The 18271-nt window shown below is 47.9% G+C and overlaps 2 protein-coding genes across 6 annotated transcripts in view; one reads left to right on the forward strand and one right to left on the reverse strand.

Annotated features, from left to right (window-relative positions):
- Kmt5a (lysine methyltransferase 5A) overlaps positions 1–3401 on the reverse strand; it is a 22211-nt gene extending 18810 nt beyond the window's left edge. Inside the window, exon 1 of one of the 2 annotated variants that reach the window (XM_090319893.1) lies at positions 3327–3401. In XM_090319893.1, the coding sequence (XP_090176019.1) occupies positions 3327–3336 (10 nt within the window). In that variant the 5' untranslated portion in view covers positions 3337–3401. The remainder of the gene's footprint in view (positions 1–3326) is intronic. The other variant, XM_090319895.1, reaches the window with a different exon arrangement.
- A 6499-nt stretch (positions 3402–9900) lies between these two features.
- Positions 9901–18271, forward strand: part of Sbno1 (strawberry notch homolog 1) — a 49210-nt gene continuing 40839 nt past the window's right edge. For all 4 annotated transcript variants that reach the window (XM_090319898.1, XM_090319899.1, XM_090319900.1 and 1 more), the window contains exons 1-2: positions 9901–10008; positions 18051–18182. In XM_090319898.1, coding sequence (XP_090176024.1) covers positions 18051–18182 — 132 coding nt within the window. In that variant the 5' untranslated portion in view covers positions 9901–10008. The remainder of the gene's footprint in view (positions 10009–18050; positions 18183–18271) is intronic.

An 18271-nucleotide genomic window follows, 5' to 3' on the forward strand; every position in this document is an offset into this window, starting at 1 on the left:
TCTCACCCCTGTAATCCTAGTTACTCAGGAAGTTCAGATCTGAGGATTCAAGTTCAAAGGCAGCCCAGAAAGAAAAGTCCATGAGACTCTAGTCTTCAACTAACCAGCAAAAGCCAGAAGTGGAGGTGTGGCTCAACTAGTACAGTATCACTCTTGACCAAAATAGCCAAGAGAGAGCAAAACATATGCACACACACATGCCTGACTGTTCATTTGATGCACTGCAAATCACTCGGTATTTGAAATAAGAAATGTGAGCCAGGAGTTTAGCCTAGAGATAGAGTGCTTGCCTAGCATGACCTGGGTTCATTTCCTCAGTACCACATACATAGAAAAAAGCCAAAGTGGTGCTGAGGCTCAAGTGGTACAGCTCTAGCTTTGAGAAAACCCAAGGACAGTGCTAAAGCCCAGGACTGGAAAAAAAAAAAAAAGAAAGAAAAAGAAAAAGATAAGAAAAGAAATGTGTTACGGGCACTGTGGCTCTTGCCTCTAATCCTAGCTACTCAGGAGGCTGAGATTTGAGGATCAAGGTTCAAAGCCACCCCAGCCACTGAAGAATGTGAAACTCTTATCTCCAATTAATCACTAGAAAGTGGGTAGTGGGGCTGTGACTCAAGGGGTAGAGCGGTACCCTGGAGCTGAAGAGCTCAGGGACAACACCCAGGCCCAGAGTTCAAACCCCATGAGCCACACACACACACACACACACACACACACACACACACACACAAAAGAAACATGTAACTTAATTTGAGTTCAAGTAAGACAGTTAAAATCACTACAAATTACTAAAGCAGTCTCTTCCTTCCTTCTTTCCTTTCTTTCTCTCTCTTCCTTTCTTTTTTCTTTCTTTCTTTCTTTTTTTGTAGCTAGGATTCCAGGCATGAGCCACTGTGCCCAGCCTAAAGCAGTCATTTTAATGGAGATTTATAAGCCTGCCAGGGTAGAAGCTAGAATGTTCTCCTTAGCTTTGGCTGAGGTGGGCAGGAAAGCAAAGAGGCAGCAACTCCCATCTCTGAAAAATGGAATAAAAAATTGCAAAGACTGAGATAACAAACTGCCTGGCCCTTGATGATAATGAATATCTTCCCAGGTCTTAAGCATTCTAATGACAAATGCTTTGTTTTCTCCCTATAGATTAATAAAAGCAAGCTTTACTTTTGTTTACTTCAGTACTTTTGAAATAGGTGGTTTAAACAGTTGTGTAGCAAGAGGAAAAAATGAACCAGGGGATGATAATTTTATCAAGACTTATCAAATAACTTAGTGAGATAAATGTAATGTAGATGTGTATCACTTGTCTAAAAAACAATAATAGTCTTATTTTTGTGTATTAATTTGGTTACAAAGCACTGTAACTGTGCCTTTTTCTTCATCAGAGTCTATAAAGCCAGGAAGTACTGGTTCACATCTGTAATCCTAGCTGCTCAGAAAGCTGAGATCTAAGGACTGCAGTTCAAACCCAGCATGGGTAATAAAGTATGAGAGACATTTTTCTCCAATTAACCAGCAAAAACGTTGGAAGTGGTAGATCAGAGCCTTGAGCAAAACATCTAAGGGACTACACAGGCCCTGGCTTTAAGCCCCTATATTGGTACAAAAGAAAAAGAAGGCTGGGAGCATGACCCAGTGGTAGAGCGCTCACCTAGCATGCATGAAACTCTGGATTTGATTCCTCAGTACCACATCACAGAAAACGCTGGAAGTGGTGCTGTGGCTCACATGGCAGAACCCTAGCCTTGAACAAAAAGTGGCCAAGGACAATGTCTGGTCCCTGAGTTCAAGTCCCAGATCTAACAAAAAAAAAAAAAAAAAGAGAGAACGAAAGAAAGAAAAAGGGGCTGAGAATGTGGCTTAGCAGTAGAATGCTTGGTAGCAAGCATGAAGCCCTGGGCTCAATTCCTCAGTACCACATAAGCAGAAAAGCCAGAAGTGGATCAAGTGGTAAAGTGCCAGCCTTGAGCAAAAGAAGCTCAGGGACAGTGACCTGGTCCTGTCTTCAAGTCCCAGGAATGGCATGAAAGAGAGAAGGGGAGGAGGGGGAGGGAGGGAGTCAGGGAGGAAGGGAGAGAGAGACAGAGGAGACAGAGAGAGAGAGGGGCAGACAGAGAGAGAGACAGAGAGAGAGAGAGAAGAAAAAAAAGGAATCTGAGGCAATCTTGTCCTCAAAGACCCTATTAGACTGATGGGGGAATAGATAATTGAGTACAGGGTCTGAAAACAAGGGGCGCCAATGAGAATCTGTTGAATGCTTCATGGTTTCATTATTTTTGCTATAAGAGCATACTGCAGTAAAGCAAATTCTTACTAAAATATGTTGTCTTGGAATTTCGAGGAAACTGGCATATCCCAGCCTTTTTTTTTTTTTTTTGTCAATTCTGGGCTTGAACTCAGGGCCTGAGCACTGTCCTCGGGTTTTCTCTCCAGCCACAGCACCACTTCCAGCCTTTTCTGTGTACGTGGTACCTGAGAATCGAACTCAGAGCTTCATGCATGCCAGGTGAACACTCCACCACTAGGCCACGTTCCAGGGCCCCCCCCCCCACTTTTTTTTTTTTTAAGTAAGAAATTGTAAAGCCAAGGACAAAGTGGGTGACTCCTGCCTGTAAAATCCCTGCATAAGGGAGGTTGAGGCAGGAGGATCCAGAGCCTTAAGCTAGTCTGGGCTACAAAATAAACATATTCATTTTACTCAACTGTTAAGCTTAAGTTTTCGGCTCCTGGGCGCCAGGGCGAATCGGCGGCCCGGAATGACCAGCGGTCGGAGATCTCTGCCGCGTAACGTGGGCATCATCAGGATCCAGAGAGCGAACTGAGTATGCAAAGGTGGACCGCAGGCAGGGCCATCGGGGTCCCGGGAGGCGCCCGGGGGCCCTTCCCACCCCAAACCGGGCCACGGAGCCCGCCCCGCCCCGCGGCGCCGAGCTGACTCAGGGCGCCGGCGGCGGCGTTCACTCCAACGCGCTCCCCCAGACGTAGGTTACCGACCTGCGCCCCAAGGAGGGCCCCCAGCGGACGGAGCCCCACGCCACCCTGCCCGCCAACAGCCATTCCCCGGAGCCTCGGTACCCCTGGAGCTTGGACACCCGCATCCACTGTGGAGAGGCAACGCCACCGGGCACCCACGCTCCGGAAAGGGAAACCGAGGCACGGCAGGGTCACGGGAGCTGGGGGTCGGAAGGGAAGGTTCCGCACAGCCCCCTCCCGACGCCCTCCCGGGTCCCACGCTCCACCCGCCACTGTTCTCGCCACCCCGGCTCCCTCCAGCGCGAATTCCCTATCCATCGTCCACCCCCACCCACCAGGCCGGGACACCGGACAAATACCTTTAGCCATGGCCCGGCACTGTCACCACCGGGGATCTCCCGGGAAACGGAGCTTTCGAAAAAAGTTAAAACAACTGTAGCCAACTGCTCGGGGCAGCTGCAGCTGCTCGCCCCGATTGGCGCAGTCCCCCGCTCCTCCGCAGGTTCGCTGCCAGGATAGGCGGGCTGGCGAGAAGATCCCGCCCCAGTCCCCGCCTCCGCCCGGGGGCGGGGCCACAAGCCACACTTTTACAAACGCCTGCGGGACGCGTCCCGGCGGGGAAGGTGGAGGGGGTTTAAATTTGCCCGTTCCTCGGCGTTGATTGGCTGAGCTTGAAGGAGACCTGCGCGGCCATTGGGGGAGATGCAAGCCCCGCCCACTCCATGCTGAAGCTCCGCCCGGGTGATTTAGAATCGCTGTTGAAGGCTCAGGCTGAGAGAACCTGATCTGGCACTTCCGGTTTTTCCGAGGGCTTGACCGGAACCTGACCTTTGACCCTCCCGACCTTTCCCTGGCATCAGAGAAGCCCTGCTTGCTCAGAAGTCAAGGTGGATCATTCCTTTCTAGGCTTGCAAGGTTTATTAAAAAAAAAAACTCATTTTTTGTCGTTCGTGGGGCTTGAACTCGGGACCTGTCCCTGAGCCCTTCAGCTCCAAGGCTAGCGCTCTGCCATTGTGCCACAGCACCATTTTGGTTTTCTGGTGGTTTAGCTGGACATAAGAGTGTCACGGACTTTCATGCCGGTGCTGGCTTTGAACTGCGATCCTCGAATCTCAGCCTCCTGAGCAGCTAACATTACAGGCGTGAACACCAGCTCCCCGCCAGGGAGTGTGGCCTAGTGGTGGAGTGCTTGCCTAGCATGCATGAAGACCCGGGTTTACTTCCTTGGCCGGGCTTTCCCTCCCCACCCCCCCAGTCCTAGGGACTGGGCACTGTTCCTGAGCCTCTCTGTGCTCAAGACCAGCACTCTACCACTTGAGCCACAGCACCACTTCTGGCTTTTTCTGTGTATGTGGTTCTGAGGAATCTAACCCAGGGCTTAATGCATGCCAGACAAGCACTCTACCACTAAGCCACATTCCCAGCCTTCAATGTCATTTTTTATTGGAAGTGCAGTTCAAGTAATAGGATGCCAACTTTGAGTGAAAAAACAGAGGACAAAGCCCTAAGTTTAAGCTATAATAGTAGCACACACCCAGAAAAGGACCAAAGAATGGGGTTTTTCTTTCCAGTGAGGCTTTGTTTTTGTTTCCAGAAGACTTTCAATTTGTGAGTTTAAAGGGATAAATGAACATTATTTTATTTCTGAGAATTGTGTGTGTGTGTGTGCACCTGCACTAATCATGGGCCTTGAATTCAGGGTTTATACAATATCCCTGAGCTCAACTCTAGTCATTACTTGAGTCACAGCTCATTTCCAGCGTTTTGGTGGTCCATTGGAATTTCCTGCCACTGTCTTGAAATCACAATTTTCAGAATTTGGTCTCCTGAGTAGTTTCCATTATAAGGCATGAGCCATTGGTGTCTGACTGAGCCGTAGCCATTCCTGGAGTTTGAACTCAAAACCTTGGTACTGTTCCTCAGCTTTAGTGCTGAAAGCTAGTGAGTGCTCTATCACTTGAGCCTTCACACCACTTTGGCTTTTTTTTTTTTTTGTGGGTCATGGGGCTTGAACTCTGAACCTGAGCACTGTCCCTGAGCTCTTCAGCTTAAGTCTACCACCCTACCCCTTGAGCCACAGCCCCACGTCCACTTTTTTTTTTTTTTTGCCAGTCCTGGGCTTGACCTCAGGGCCTGAGCACTATCCTTGGACTTTCTCAAGGCTAGAGCTCTACCACTTGAGCCTCAGCACCACTTCCGGCTTTTTTCTATGTATGTGGTACTGAGGAATCGAACCCGGGTCTTCATGCATGCTAGGCAAGCACTTTAACCACTAGGCCAAACTTCCAGCCCCCACGTCCACTTTTTTAGTGATTAATTGGAGATATGAGTCTCACAGGTCTCACAGTCTTTAGTGCCTGGGCTGGCTTTGAACCTTGATCCTCAGATCTCAGCCTCCAGAAAAGCTAGGATTACAGGCATGAACCACCACACCTGGCTATTTTTTTTTTTAACAGTCCTGGGACTTGGACTCAGGGCTGAGCACTGTCCTTGGGCTTTCCTCAAGGCTAGCACTCTGCAACTTGAGCCTCAGCACCACTTCCAGATTTTTTCTATGTATGTGGTATGGAAATGATGGTGGAGTCAAACTTGGGTCTTCATGCATGTTATGCAAGTACTCTACCATTAGGCCAAACTCCCAGCCTCTACTTCCAACTTTTTCTGTATGTGTGATACCAAGGAATCAAACCCAGGGCTTCATGCATGCTAGGCAAGCAACCTATCACTGGCCAAACTCCTGGCCCTTTTTTTTTTTTTTTTTTTTTTTTTTGTAGTTAAGTGGAAATAAGAATCCCACCCATTTTCTGCTTGGGCTGGCTTCCAACTGCGAGCATCATCTCTGTTTCCTGACTAGCTAGGATTACAGATGTCAGCCACTAGCACATGGCTTGATGTCTACCTTTTCTTGTTATTACAGAGTGGTTACTGTTCCCTAAGCCAGGTAATGATTATCTTTTGGTATAATAAATCCTATGCCTTCCTTTGCTCTTTCCTAGTTTTTCATTCCTGTCCCTGATCACAAGTTGTATAGTTCATTTTCAACATACTGAGACATAATCTTTTGATGGTTAATTGGAAATCAGTCCCGCAGATTGGATTTTCCTGCTTGGGCTGGCTTTGTGATTCTCAGATCTCATTTTCCTGAGTAGCTCCAGGTCACAGTCACTGGTTCCTGGCAATATACCAGCCTTTTGAAGGATGTTGTTAGTAGGTGTATTAATTTTCTAAAGTTTCTGTAATTAAATTCCAGAATGTGTAATGGAATGGAAGGTCATGTAGCAGGTGCCTGGTTATGATTTCTCACATTAGGAAAGATGGCTGATCTGAAAGGTGTCTTGGATTTGTTATGAGGACTTAGCGCGAGTAAACACCTTCATCTTCTGTTCTGTGGTCAGTTGTTTCTGGACATCTCTTCCTGTTCCCAGGCTTGTAGAAGTTTCCTGCAATCTTCCCACACTGTTCTTTTTTAATTTTTTTTCTTAATAACAAGACAGTCACATTGACTCAGAGCCCCCCCTAATGACCTCATTTCAACTTGATTAGATTCAACCTTATCTCCAAATACGGTTACATCCAAAGTGCTGTGGATTAGAATTACAATGTGTCACTTTCTGGGAGATACAATTCAAACTCTATCAAGTGTGTGTGTGTGTTGGTGTGTGTACACATGCATGCCAGTAATGGGATGTGAACTCAGGGTCTCAGTGCTGTCCTTTAGCTTTTTCACTTGAGGCTGGTGTTATCTACCACTTGAGCCACAGCTCCATGTTTGACTTTTTGCTGGAGACAGTTTTTCTCAGATTTGTCTGCCCAGCTCGCTTTGAACCATGAACTTCACTCAGATCTTAGCCTATCTTGCCTTATGTTATCACTCTACCACCTGAGCCAAACCACTATTTTTCGTTTTCTGGTGCTTAAGTGGAGATGAGTCTCATGGACTTTTGTACCTAGGCTGGTGAACTGTGATTCTCAGATCTCAGCCTCCTGAGTAGCTAGGATTACAGGTGTGAGCCACCAGCACCCCACTAGCTTTGCTTTTAGTCCTGATACTTTTGCTTTCAAACATTGCTGAAATGACACAGCCATTGTGCTCCATCCATAAATGTGATGAAAGGTGTATACTACCACCCAGCTGGCTATTGGTTGAGAATGGGAGTCTTCAACTTTGCTTTTTTTTTTTGGCTTGAGCTTACCCCATACAATGAGGTTCAAACCTGTACTACTTGGAGCCTATTTTTTTTTTTACTTTGTTGACTCCTGATGAACAAGTCCTCTTTCTTTCTTTCTTTCTTTTTTTTTTTTTTGGTCAGTCCTGGGCTTGAACTCAGGGCCTGAACACTGTCCTTGGATTTTCTCAAGGCTAGAGCTCTACCGCTTGAGCCTGAGCACCACTGCCGGCTTTTTTCTATGTATGTGGTACCAAAGAATCGAACCTGGGTCTTTTTTTTTTTTTTTTTTGCCAGTCCTGGGCTTGAGCTCAGGGCTTGAGCACTGTCCTTGGACTTTCTCAAGGCTAGAGCTCTACCACTTGAGCCTCAGAACCACTTCTGGCTTTTTGCTATGTATCTGGGGTACCGAGGAATCGAACCTGGGTCTTTGTGCATGCTAGGTAAGCACTCTACCACTAGGCCAAACTCCCAGCCCTGAACCTGGGTCTTGATGCATGCTAGTCAAGCATTCTACCACTAGGCCAAACTCCTGGCCCTCACCCTTTAATTCTGTTACTTGTGTTGTTTTTTTTTTTTTTTTTTTTGCCAGTCTCATGGACTTTGTTACCCAGGTTAGCTTTATTTATTTAGCCAATCTGGGGCTTGAACTCAGGGCCTAAGCACTGTCCTTGGGCTTTCTCAAGGCTAGCACTCTACCAGTTGAGCCACAGCACAACTTCCAGCTTTCACTATATTTGGTACTGAGGAATCCAGGCAAGCAAGCACTCTACCACTAGGCCATGCTCTCCACCCTCAGACTAGCTTTAAACTGTAATCCTCAGATCTCAGCCTCAAGACTAGCTAGGATTATAGGCCTAACTGAATTAATCTTTCAGTTAGGTTCAAGGTGATTATGCAGACAGCTTGGATGCCCAGACATAACCTTGGCAGTACCCATTTGTCTTCTGCAGTATCCTGTCAGCCTAATGAATAGCAATGTGCAAGATAAAGTCCTTGTTTTGTGGAAATACCTTTATTTTTGTCATTATAGGCTTTAGTATAGGTGTGATGAGTTGTAGTCTTTCAAAATCATCTCTAGGACCAAGAGTTTGGCCTAGTGGTAGAGTGCTTGCCTAGCATGCAAGAAGACCCAGGTTTGATTCTTCTGTACCATATGCATAGAAAAACAAAACAAAACAAAAACTGGTGACTGTGGCTCAAATGTAGAGCTCTAACCTTGAGAAAGCCCAAGGACAGTGCTCAGGCCCTGAGTTCAAGGCCCATGACTGGCAAAAAAAAAAAAAATCAAGTCTAAATGGTTCCATATTTAATTGTAAAACACCCAAAGTGTAACTAGTAGAAGAAATCATTTGGTGGCTCATGCCTCCCCTAATCCTAGCATCGCAGGAAGGTGAGATTTGTGGATGTGGGTTTGAAGCCCGTACCAGGCAGAGAAGTCTCTCTGTGAGACTCTTACCTTTCATTAACCAGCAAAAAGGCAGACATTGCAGGCATAATTCAAGTGGTGGAGTATCAGCCTTGAGTAAAAAAGCTAGACATTAAGACAGAGCCTTAGTACTGGCATGCATACACACACACATTTTAAGTTTTGCCAAGGCAAAACAAGGGACTTAAAAAAAATTGGAAGAGGAAAGGAAGGAAGGGAAGACAGAACAAGTAAAATGGAAATGATTAGCCAAGGGGTCCTTCGGAATTTAAAAACGTGCACGGACACCGGCGAGAGCTCGTGGAGCCCCAGCCGCGCCGCCCCCCCCCCCCCCCGACCCCCTAAGTAACCGTCGCAACGACCCAACGGCCGCGGGCGGGGCCCGGCCAGCCCCGAGGCCCCGAGTCCAACCGCCGTCCGCGCCGGGTCCGGGCCTCGCCGGCGTCCCGGGGCGGAGGAGAGCGGCAGGGAGCGCCGCGGGCCGGGCTGCGGGCCGGGCTGCGGGCGCGGCGCCCTCCGGGCCCGCGGGGTCTCGTCTGGTAAAGCGCTGAGCCAGCCGTGACTGAGTGATTTTCTACGGTGCCCAGACAAGGAAGGGCTCTACCAAGTGGAAAAGGAAACAAAACACACACACACCCCCGCCATAAGGCCACTTAGCGGGGGTCGTCACCCCAAAACCACGGGGCTCGGGAGGCAGCCGCAGCCCCTCCTAGTCCGACTTGGAAAGCGGGGTCCCTCCCCACGCATGCGCGCGGCGCGCCGGCTGACCTCCCGGGGGCGCCCCAGAGCGCCGACCTTCTTCCCGACAGGCCGCGGGGGGGAGGGCGGGGTAACGGAAGTCTCGCGAGGAGAGCGGGAGCGTGCCGGCGGAAGCAGCGGGCACGTGACCGTCCTAGGCGGCCTTGGCCTTCCCCCTCCCCCTCCGCGGGAACCCGGCCCCCTCGCCCACCCTAGGCCGCGGGAATGGACCGTTTGGGTTCCGGAATTTCACTGGATCCAATCACCGGTATCGCCGGCGGGAGCCGGCCGAGTCCTTCTTCATGGTGGCGAAAGCCTGGGGTGGTCGGGATGGGGGGGGGAGCCACCTTCCTTCAGCTCGGAGGAGGCGGGGCGTGGAGGAGAGGGCCGCGAGGGGGGAGGAAGTCACGTGGGGCCGCGGAGTGCGCGCGACGCGGAGCCGTGGCCCCGCCCCGTCCCCGCCTCACAGGGTGGGGGGACCGGGGGAGGGGCGTTAAGATGGCGGCGGGGAGGTAGGCAGAGCCAGACGCCGCTGCTGCTGCCGCCGCCGCCGCCGCCGCCGCCGCCACCGCTACCACCGCCGCCACCGCCACCGCCGCCGCCGCCGCCTCCGCCTCCGCCGCCTCCGCCTCTTCTCCCGTCGCTCCCGGCGTCTGAAGCCCTCGCCGCCCGGGAGGAGCTGTCCTGGCGTCGTGTCCCGCGGGGAAAGTAAGTCCTCCCCTCAGCCCTTTTCTCCTTTCACACTCGCCCTCCCGGACAGCCTTCCACTCCCACCTCGTTCGGGGTCCGAGCGGGGCGCCCCGCAGCCCCCTCCCCTCCGGGTCTCGGGCCTGCCTCCCGGCTCTGCCGCCCCCCGCAGCCGCAGCGCCGGGGTCCCGCGGGCGACTCGGCAGCGCCGGCCCTGCGGTCCCCGCGCGTGGGGCTCGCTCCCGGCTCGGAGAGCCGCGCTGTCCGGGAGCACGCCGGCAGCCCCGAGTCGCCGTGCTGCTTCCTCCTCCCCACCGCGACTCGGGGCCGCGGGGTCCGGCACCGGCCGCGAAAGTGAGATCGGGATCTTTCCCGAGTGCTCCTGCCGGACCAGGGCGCCCGGCTTCGGGCGAGCGAGGCCGGGGGGGACGACAGGGCCGGCGGCGGCGGGGTCCCCCCGACCCGGCTCCTCGGCGGGTGGGGACGGTGCGGGGACACGTGGGGACAGCTCCACGCCTTGCCGGGTGGCAGCTAAGCTTCGCTGCTAGCCGGCGAGCTCGCCTCCCCAGCCCTAAGGGGAGCCGTGCGTTCAGGGGAATGGCGGTTGGGCGTTTGCTTGTTACTTTTCAAGTGTGTGGTGCACCGAGCATCCAAGTTCCCCAAAGCAGTGTCTGCTGGTGGTTTCCCCGAAGTGGCTTGGGGTGGGTTTAGCCGCCGGAGAGATTCGGATGTTGCCGAGCCCGGTGATTGTTTCTTTCCTGACCCTGGTAGACAGCTCCTCCCCTTTCCACCCGGGCTTTGTGCTTGTGTTTAGTTAATGTTTGCGGACCACTAACTTGATCCTCTCCCAGAGAAGCTCTTTTTATGTACGTGCCCCGTTTACTGTGGGAGGCTTTTGTTTTTTTGGAGGCGCTGGTTGAAAAACGTGGGAAAGAACCGGCAAGAAAATGGGAGTCAAAGCAACGTTTTTATCCATTGAATTGGGCAGCCAATTGTAACTGCACCCGGAAGTTTGTACTGAACACGTGTTGAGGGAAGGTTAAAAACTGGTCCCCTTTGACCTTTCAAAGTTGACTGTTAGCACTTTATGCGGAGTTAAACTTTTCATAATCTCCGGACAACCAGCAGTAGATGGAATAGGATGTCTGAAGTGTTGAGGGTGGAGAGAGTGGGTGGGGGGGGTCCAGCAAACATCATGTCCTAATGCTGTCTGTACCTAGTTTACACTTGCAGACAATTCTGCCACCAAAGTGCAGGAGGAGTCTGTTTACCCAGTGCTTTCCAGCGATCAGAATTGCTTTTCATAAGCAATGGGAAAATCATCATCATTGCACAAGAGATTTATACAGAATTTCTGGGATGAAATGCAGAATTTAATACTGACGATCAAGAGGGGCATTAAGTTTGAAAGGAAGGAAATGTGTTTTTTTTTATTTTAAAGTTGTTTTCAGATGGGAATGCTGAAATCCCAGTTATACTAGGTCTCCCATTTTTTTCCCCTCCTCCCCTAAAAATGTTAGATTATTTTGGTGACTAAAGGATGCACCTGTAGTTCCTTGACTTTTGCTTACTTCTCCGTTTAACTTTGTTCTGTGCAACTCACTTTAGTTTCTGGACAAGTGTTCAAAATGAAAGCCTGAATAGTGGCTTACTTGAATGTTGTTATATGTTAAGGCTTTTTTTGGGGGGTGGGGTCAGTTCTGGGGCTTGGACTCAGGGCCTGAGCACTGTTTCTTGAGCTTTCTCAAGGCCTTGCTTTTTTTTTCCTGAGACATGACTTTGCTGGGTAGTTAGTCCAAAGAGGCCTTGCACTTAATATTATCTTCTCAAGTGTTGGGATTACAGGTATGCTTCACCTTTCTATGTTTTCTGGGGAGTATGGCTGTCCTAGGGCCCTGAGTTCAAGCCTCTTTTGCTCAAGACTAACACTTGAGCCACAGCACTTCAGATTTTTCTCTTTCTGTTGTACAGAGGAATTGAACCCAGGACCTCATGCATCCTAGGCAAGCACTCTACCACTAAGCCACATCCCCGACTCACCTTTCCATGTATTTGTTTTTGTTTTTGTTTTTTTGCCAGTGTTGGGGCTTGAACTCAGGGCCTGAGCGCTTGAGCCACAGCACCATTTCTGGCATTTTCAGCTTTTTTTCTATGTATGTGGTTCCAAGGAATTGAACCCGGGTCTTGGTGCACACAAGGAAGCACTCTACCACTACACCAAACTCCCAGCCCTCTTTCCATGTTTTTTTTTTTTTTGCCAGTCCTGGGCTTGGCTCAGGGCCTGAGCACTGTCCTTGGACTTTCTCAAGGCTAGCACTCCACCACTTCCTGCTCTTTTCTGTGTATGTGGTACCGAGAGATCGAACCTGGGTCTTTGTGCCTGCTAGGCAAGCACTCTTACCACTAGGCCAAACTCCTGGCCTTTCCATGTTTTTAAAAGTGATCAGTTTCCAGGGTTGGAGGCATGGCTTAAGTGGTAGAGCACCTGCAGGTCCCTGAGTTAAAACTCCAGTACTGCCAGGGAATGGTGGAGTGGAGAGCATTGGCCTTTAAAACCTTAGATGTATTTTGATCATTTCTAGTCTTTGAGAAGAGCACTCAGATGTCTTCTCTCCAGAAAGAGTAACCTAACATTCTGTGAGTGGCTAGGTTGCCTTGATTTGCCTGTGTAAAAGTAGTTTCTGGGCTGGGCATGTGGCTTAGTGGTATATACGTACATATCTAATAAAATTTCACGAAATGTTTGCACTCTGTATATGCTTTGCAATAATTTCCTGTTTTATACTGAAATTTCATTTATTTAGTTTTGGTCGGTCGTGTGACTTGAACTCTGAGCCTGGACTCTTGTCTATTAGCTCTTCAGTTCAAGGCTACTGCCCTACCCCTTGGGCCACTGCACCACTTCCAGTTTTCTGGTGGTTAATTGGAAATAAGAGTCTCAGGTTCTTTTGTGCCCGGGCTGGCTTTGAACTGCAATCCTCAGATCTCAGCCTCCTGAGTAGCTAGGTTTACAGGTGTGAACCATCATGGCCACAAAAAAAAAAAAAAAGAAGAAGAAGAAGAGGGAAATCTGACCATAAAGTATCAAAATCATCTGAGGAGAGTGGGTAATGACAACATGCTGCAAGACCTGTACTCATTACCTTTTTTTTTTTTTTTTTTTGCTAGTCCTTGGGCACATTTTACAGAAGGCTAGTTCCCTGTCACTTGAGCCACAGCTCCACTTTTGTGTTTTTCTGTGTATGTTATACCAAGGAATTGAACCCAGGACTTCATGCATTTTAATTGAGCACTCTACCACTAGGCCATGCTTCTGCCCCTCTCGTTACCTTATGTATGTAACTGGAACCCCTCTGTTCATGACCTTCACAATAAAATTAAATTTAAAACAACAACAAAATCATTTTAGGCTTAGGGTCTGTGGTTCATGCCTGTAATCCAAGCTACTCAGGGGAATTGAGAATTGAGGATTTCAGTTTGAAATCAGTGTTCAGAAAAATCTGTGCGAGTAAGACTTTTTATCTCTTAACAAGCAAAAAGCTAGAAGTGGGGATGTGGTTCAGTGGTAAAGTGCAAGACTTGAGCATAAAAGCCAGGTAAGAGCATGAGGCTCCAAGTTCAAACCCCAATACTTACCTGTACAAAAGAAAACCATCTGAATTATATAGAGTAGTAAATAAGACCTGTGTCATCCCAGGGTAGACATAACCAGATCTGTGAGACCCTGTTTCACAAAAAACAAGTTGGGGCTGGATGCTCATGGCTCACCTGTAATCCTAGCTACTGAGGTGGTGGAGGTCTAGAGGATCCAGGTTTGAAGCCAGCCTAGACAGAAAATTAAGTGTGAGGTCCTGAGTTCAAGTCTTGATTTTTGGGTGGAGTATTAATTTAAAAAATATGGGTGGGGAGTATGGCCTAGTGATAGATTATTTGCCTAACATGCACAAAGCCCTGGGCTCCATTCCTTGCTGTCACATATACAGAAAAAGCTGCAAGTGGTGCTGTGGCTCAACTTGTAGAGTGTTAGCCTTGATTAACCCTTGAGTTAGCCTTGAATTCAAGCCCCAGGACTGCCCTCCCCCCCCCCAAAAAAATCAAAATTTCAAGCTGGATATGAGAGTACATGTCTGTAATGGTCCAAAACCATTCCAGGCAAACACCTGAGATTTTATCTGAAAACAAAGCAAAAAAACTAAAAGCTAAAGGACTATGTGTATGTCTCAAGTGGTAGAGCTTTTAAGGCCCTGAGTTCAAGCTCCAGTGCTTAAAAAAAAAGTATGTCAAGGATGGGAATATGGCATAGTGGTAGAGTGTTTGCCTAAAGCATGCATGCAGCCCTGAGTTCAATTCCTCAGTACCCCATAAACAGAAAAGGGTGGAAGTGGCACTGTAGCTCAAGTGGTAGAATGATATCCTTGAGCAAAAGAAGCTCAGGAACAGTTTCTAGTCCCTGAGTTGAAGCCCCAGGACTGGATGAGAAAAAAGTGTGTCACTTTCTCTATCTCTGACTTCTTCCTCATTATTACTTTTGTAAAGCAGTTTTGAAACTGTCTGTGTGGTGGTACTGGGGTTATACTTGTTTTTCTTTGTTGACAGTTCTGGGACCTAAACTCAAATTCTCAGGATCTCCTGCTTTCCTGCTCACATATTTATTTGCTCAAGGCTCAGCTCTACTGCTTGTGCGTTTTGCTGTTTAATTAGACATAAAAGTGTCATATTTGTCCATCCAAGCTGGCTTCAAATTGTGATTCTTCAGTCTCAGCCTCTTCAGTAGGATTGTAGACATTCCAACCCCCTACACTATGCTGGTTATCTTGGAAACTGTGTGTTGCATCCTGCTGTGATATATGCTTCCCCCACAGTCCCCTGTTTTTTGATTCCTGCCATTGCTGGGATAACAGTTACATGCTACCACACCCTTGATCTGGGACTCGGATCCTCTCAATCTCAACCTCCCATATAAACAGTACTACCAGGTCCAGAAACTGGTTGAGAAGGGATTTGGCAAATTTCTTTGTTTAGATCTTCCTTATCTTAGCCTCTAGGTAGGTAGAAAGATAGGCATGAATCACTGAAATTCAGCCAGATTTATTTTTTTAATGTTTACAATAGGAAGTAATTATTGATTGATTGATTGATTGATTTTTTGCAAGTGCTGGAACTTGAACTCAGGGCCTAAGCGCTCACTGTTCATGAGCTTTTCCCACAAGGGTAGGGCTCTGCCACTTGAGCCACAACTCCACTTCCAGCTTTTCTATGTATTTTGTACCCAGGCCTTCCTGCATGCTAGGCAAGCACTCTACCCCATGCCAAACTCTTGGCCCTATTTGTTTACTTTTTTTGGGTGTCAGTCCTGAGACTTGAACTCAAGGCCTGGATACTGTCCTTAAGCACTCTATTATTTGAGCCACAGCTCCACTTGTAGATTTTTGGTGGTTAATTGGAGGTGGGGAAGAATCTCCTGGACATTCCTTTTGCCTGGACTGGATTTTTGGATCTCAGCCTCCTGAGTAGCTAGAATTGAAGGCCTCAGTCATTGGTGCCTAGCTCCTGTGTATTTTTAATTCTCATTGTAAAGATGCATTGTAAAAAGCTTTCATTCATCACTTTTTTTCTTCTTTCTTCCTTTTTCTTTCTTTTCATTTCTTTTGTGGATCATGAGGCTTCTTGAACTTGGCCTGGTTGTTGTCCCTGAGCTCTTCAAGTCAAGGCTACCTCCCTACCCTTGAGCCAAGCCCCACTTCCCATTTTCTAGAGGTTAATTGGAGATAAGAATCTCAGTCTTTAGTGCCTGGGCTGGCTTTGAACCTTGAACCTCAGATCTCAGCCTCCTGAGTAGCTAGGATTACAGGTGTGAGCCATAGTGCCAGTTAGGAAGTTTTCTTTTATTGTTTTTTGTTTTTGTTTTCTAAATTGCAAATGTGTGGGGACATGGCTTCCGTGATAGAGCACTTGCTTTGAAGGTCTTGCACTCAAACTCCAGTACTACTACCATCACAAATGAAGCCGGTTTGGAGCTTGGTAGAGTGCTTACCTAACATGCACAAAGTCTGAAGTGGTGCTGTGGCTCAAGTGGTAAAACAAAATAGCCGCGCTCATGCCTGTAATCCTAGCTACTCGGCAGGCTGAGATATGAGGGTCATGGTTCTAAGCCAGCCTCAGCACACTTTTTTTTTTTGCCACTCTTGGAGATTGAGCTCAGGGCCTGGGCAGTGTCCTTGGACACTTTTTGCTCAAGGCTAGCACTCTTGCTACTTGAGCCACAGTGCTACTTCTCAGTTTCTCTGTGCATGTGGTTCAGGATAATAGGACCCAGGGCTTCATGTATGCTAGGCGAGCAAGATACCACTAGGCCATGTTCCTGGCTCTCAATTAAGTACCAGAAGACTAGAAGTGGTGTTGTGGTTCAAAGGGATAGGGTAGTAGCCTTGAGCTGAAGAGCTTACAGATAGCACCCAGGTCCAGAGTTCCAAGTTCCACCACCAACCAAAAAAAAAAAAAAAAAGTCACAGACTTATCTGCACAGGCTGACTTTGAACTGATATCTTCAGATCTCATCCTCTTGAGTAGCTAGGATTATAGATGTGAGCAACCTGCCCCCCAATGCCTTAATATTTTTGTTTAAGTAGTTGTACAAAGGAGTTGCCATTTAAGAAAGCAATTTAGGAGTACCATATATCTAATCAATGAAACCCATTTCAACACTTTCTCCCACCCCTCCTCACTGCACCCCTTCCTTCACTCTTCTTAGTTTTCTGTTTTGTTTTGTGGTACTGGGGGATTGAACCTTGAGTTTCATGCATGCTAAGTAAACACTACCACTATGCCACAATTACCAGCCTCTTAATTTTGTAGGATAGATATTGGATTCATGACTGTATTTTCGTCTGCTCCTCTTCATTCTTCCACACTGTTTAGTAATCTTTCTTTTCTTTTTTTTCCAGTCCTGGGCCTTGAACTCAGGGCTGAGCACTGTCCTTGAGATTTCTCAAGGTGGAAGTAGTGCTGGCTTGAGCCACAGCACCACTTCTAGCTCTTTTCTATGTACATGGTATTGCAGAATCAAACCCTGGTCTTCGGGCATGCTAGGCAAGCACTTTACAACTAGGCCAAACTCCTGGCAAATGTACTGTGTCCAATAGTCCTGTATTTGAAAACTTTTAGCAACCTGTGTTCTTGACATGATTAAGTAAATGCTCTAGAATGATGGATGAGGCTGTGGTAGATTGTCCCCATCTTCAACCTCAGCCTCTTTATTACTGTTGTTAATTATTATGTAGTTATTAAAGGGGATACAATCCTTTAAGTCAGGTCATGAGCACAGTGCTTTTTTTTTTAAGCCTTCGTTGAGCTTTCACACCCATTTTGATAGCTCCAATCATAGTCCTTAAGGATTTGAATGTGATTGCAGTGTCCACAAGATTTTTGTCTACTTGTGATTTCTTCCTTTGGACTCAGCTCTATTGTCACACATGCCACCTCCCTACCAAGGTAGTGTTCTCTTTTTTCTCCCTCTCTCTCTCCCTCCCTCCCTCCCTCCCTCTCTCTCTCTCTCTTTCTTTCTCTCTTTCTCTCTTTCTTTTTGGTGGGTCATGGGGCTTGAGTTTGGCGTGGCCGATGGTCCCTGAGCTCTTTAGCTCAAGGCTACTGCCCCACCCTTGAGCCAAGTCCCACTTCCATTTTCTAGAGGTTAGTTGGTGAGAAGAGTCTCAGGTCCTTTTGTGCTCGGGCTGGCTTTGAACCTTGATCCTAACATCTCAGCCTCCTGAGTAGCTAGGATTACAGGAGTAAGCCACCGTGCCTGGCCTTTTCACTTTTTTCTTTTGTGTTCCTATAGTGTTTTGTTGACATACCTTCTTGTTATAATTACATACTTCACTATCCTTTCTGTTTTAGTGTGGGTTTCCTAGAATCTAAGACCATTTCTCTTTAGTCTCTTTCCATGACACAGAAATACTGAATGAATGTCTAGTAAAAAATATTGGATTGTTTCTGTATAAAGATGAGTAAATACTTATTTCACCTCAAGTTTCCATCTTCACATTTACTACTCTGTTCTCCAGATGGTGGAGCCAGGGCAAGATTTACTACTTGCTGCTTTGAGTGAGAGTGGAATCAGTCCCAATGACCTTTTTGATATCGATGGTGGTGATGCAGGGATTGCAACTCCAACACCTACCACACCAGTGCAGCAGGTAAGAGCTTTCCAAACCCTCTATTAAGAATTAGGGACATTTCCACTTATGGAAATGCATATTATTAAATCTTAATAGAATATGATGTC

Source organism: Megascapheus bottae, chromosome 28, assembly GCF_031878675.1.
Source record: "Megascapheus bottae isolate mThoBot1 chromosome 28, mThoBot2.hap1, whole genome shotgun sequence".
Classification (NCBI taxonomy): domain Eukaryota; kingdom Metazoa; phylum Chordata; class Mammalia; order Rodentia; family Geomyidae; genus Megascapheus; species Megascapheus bottae.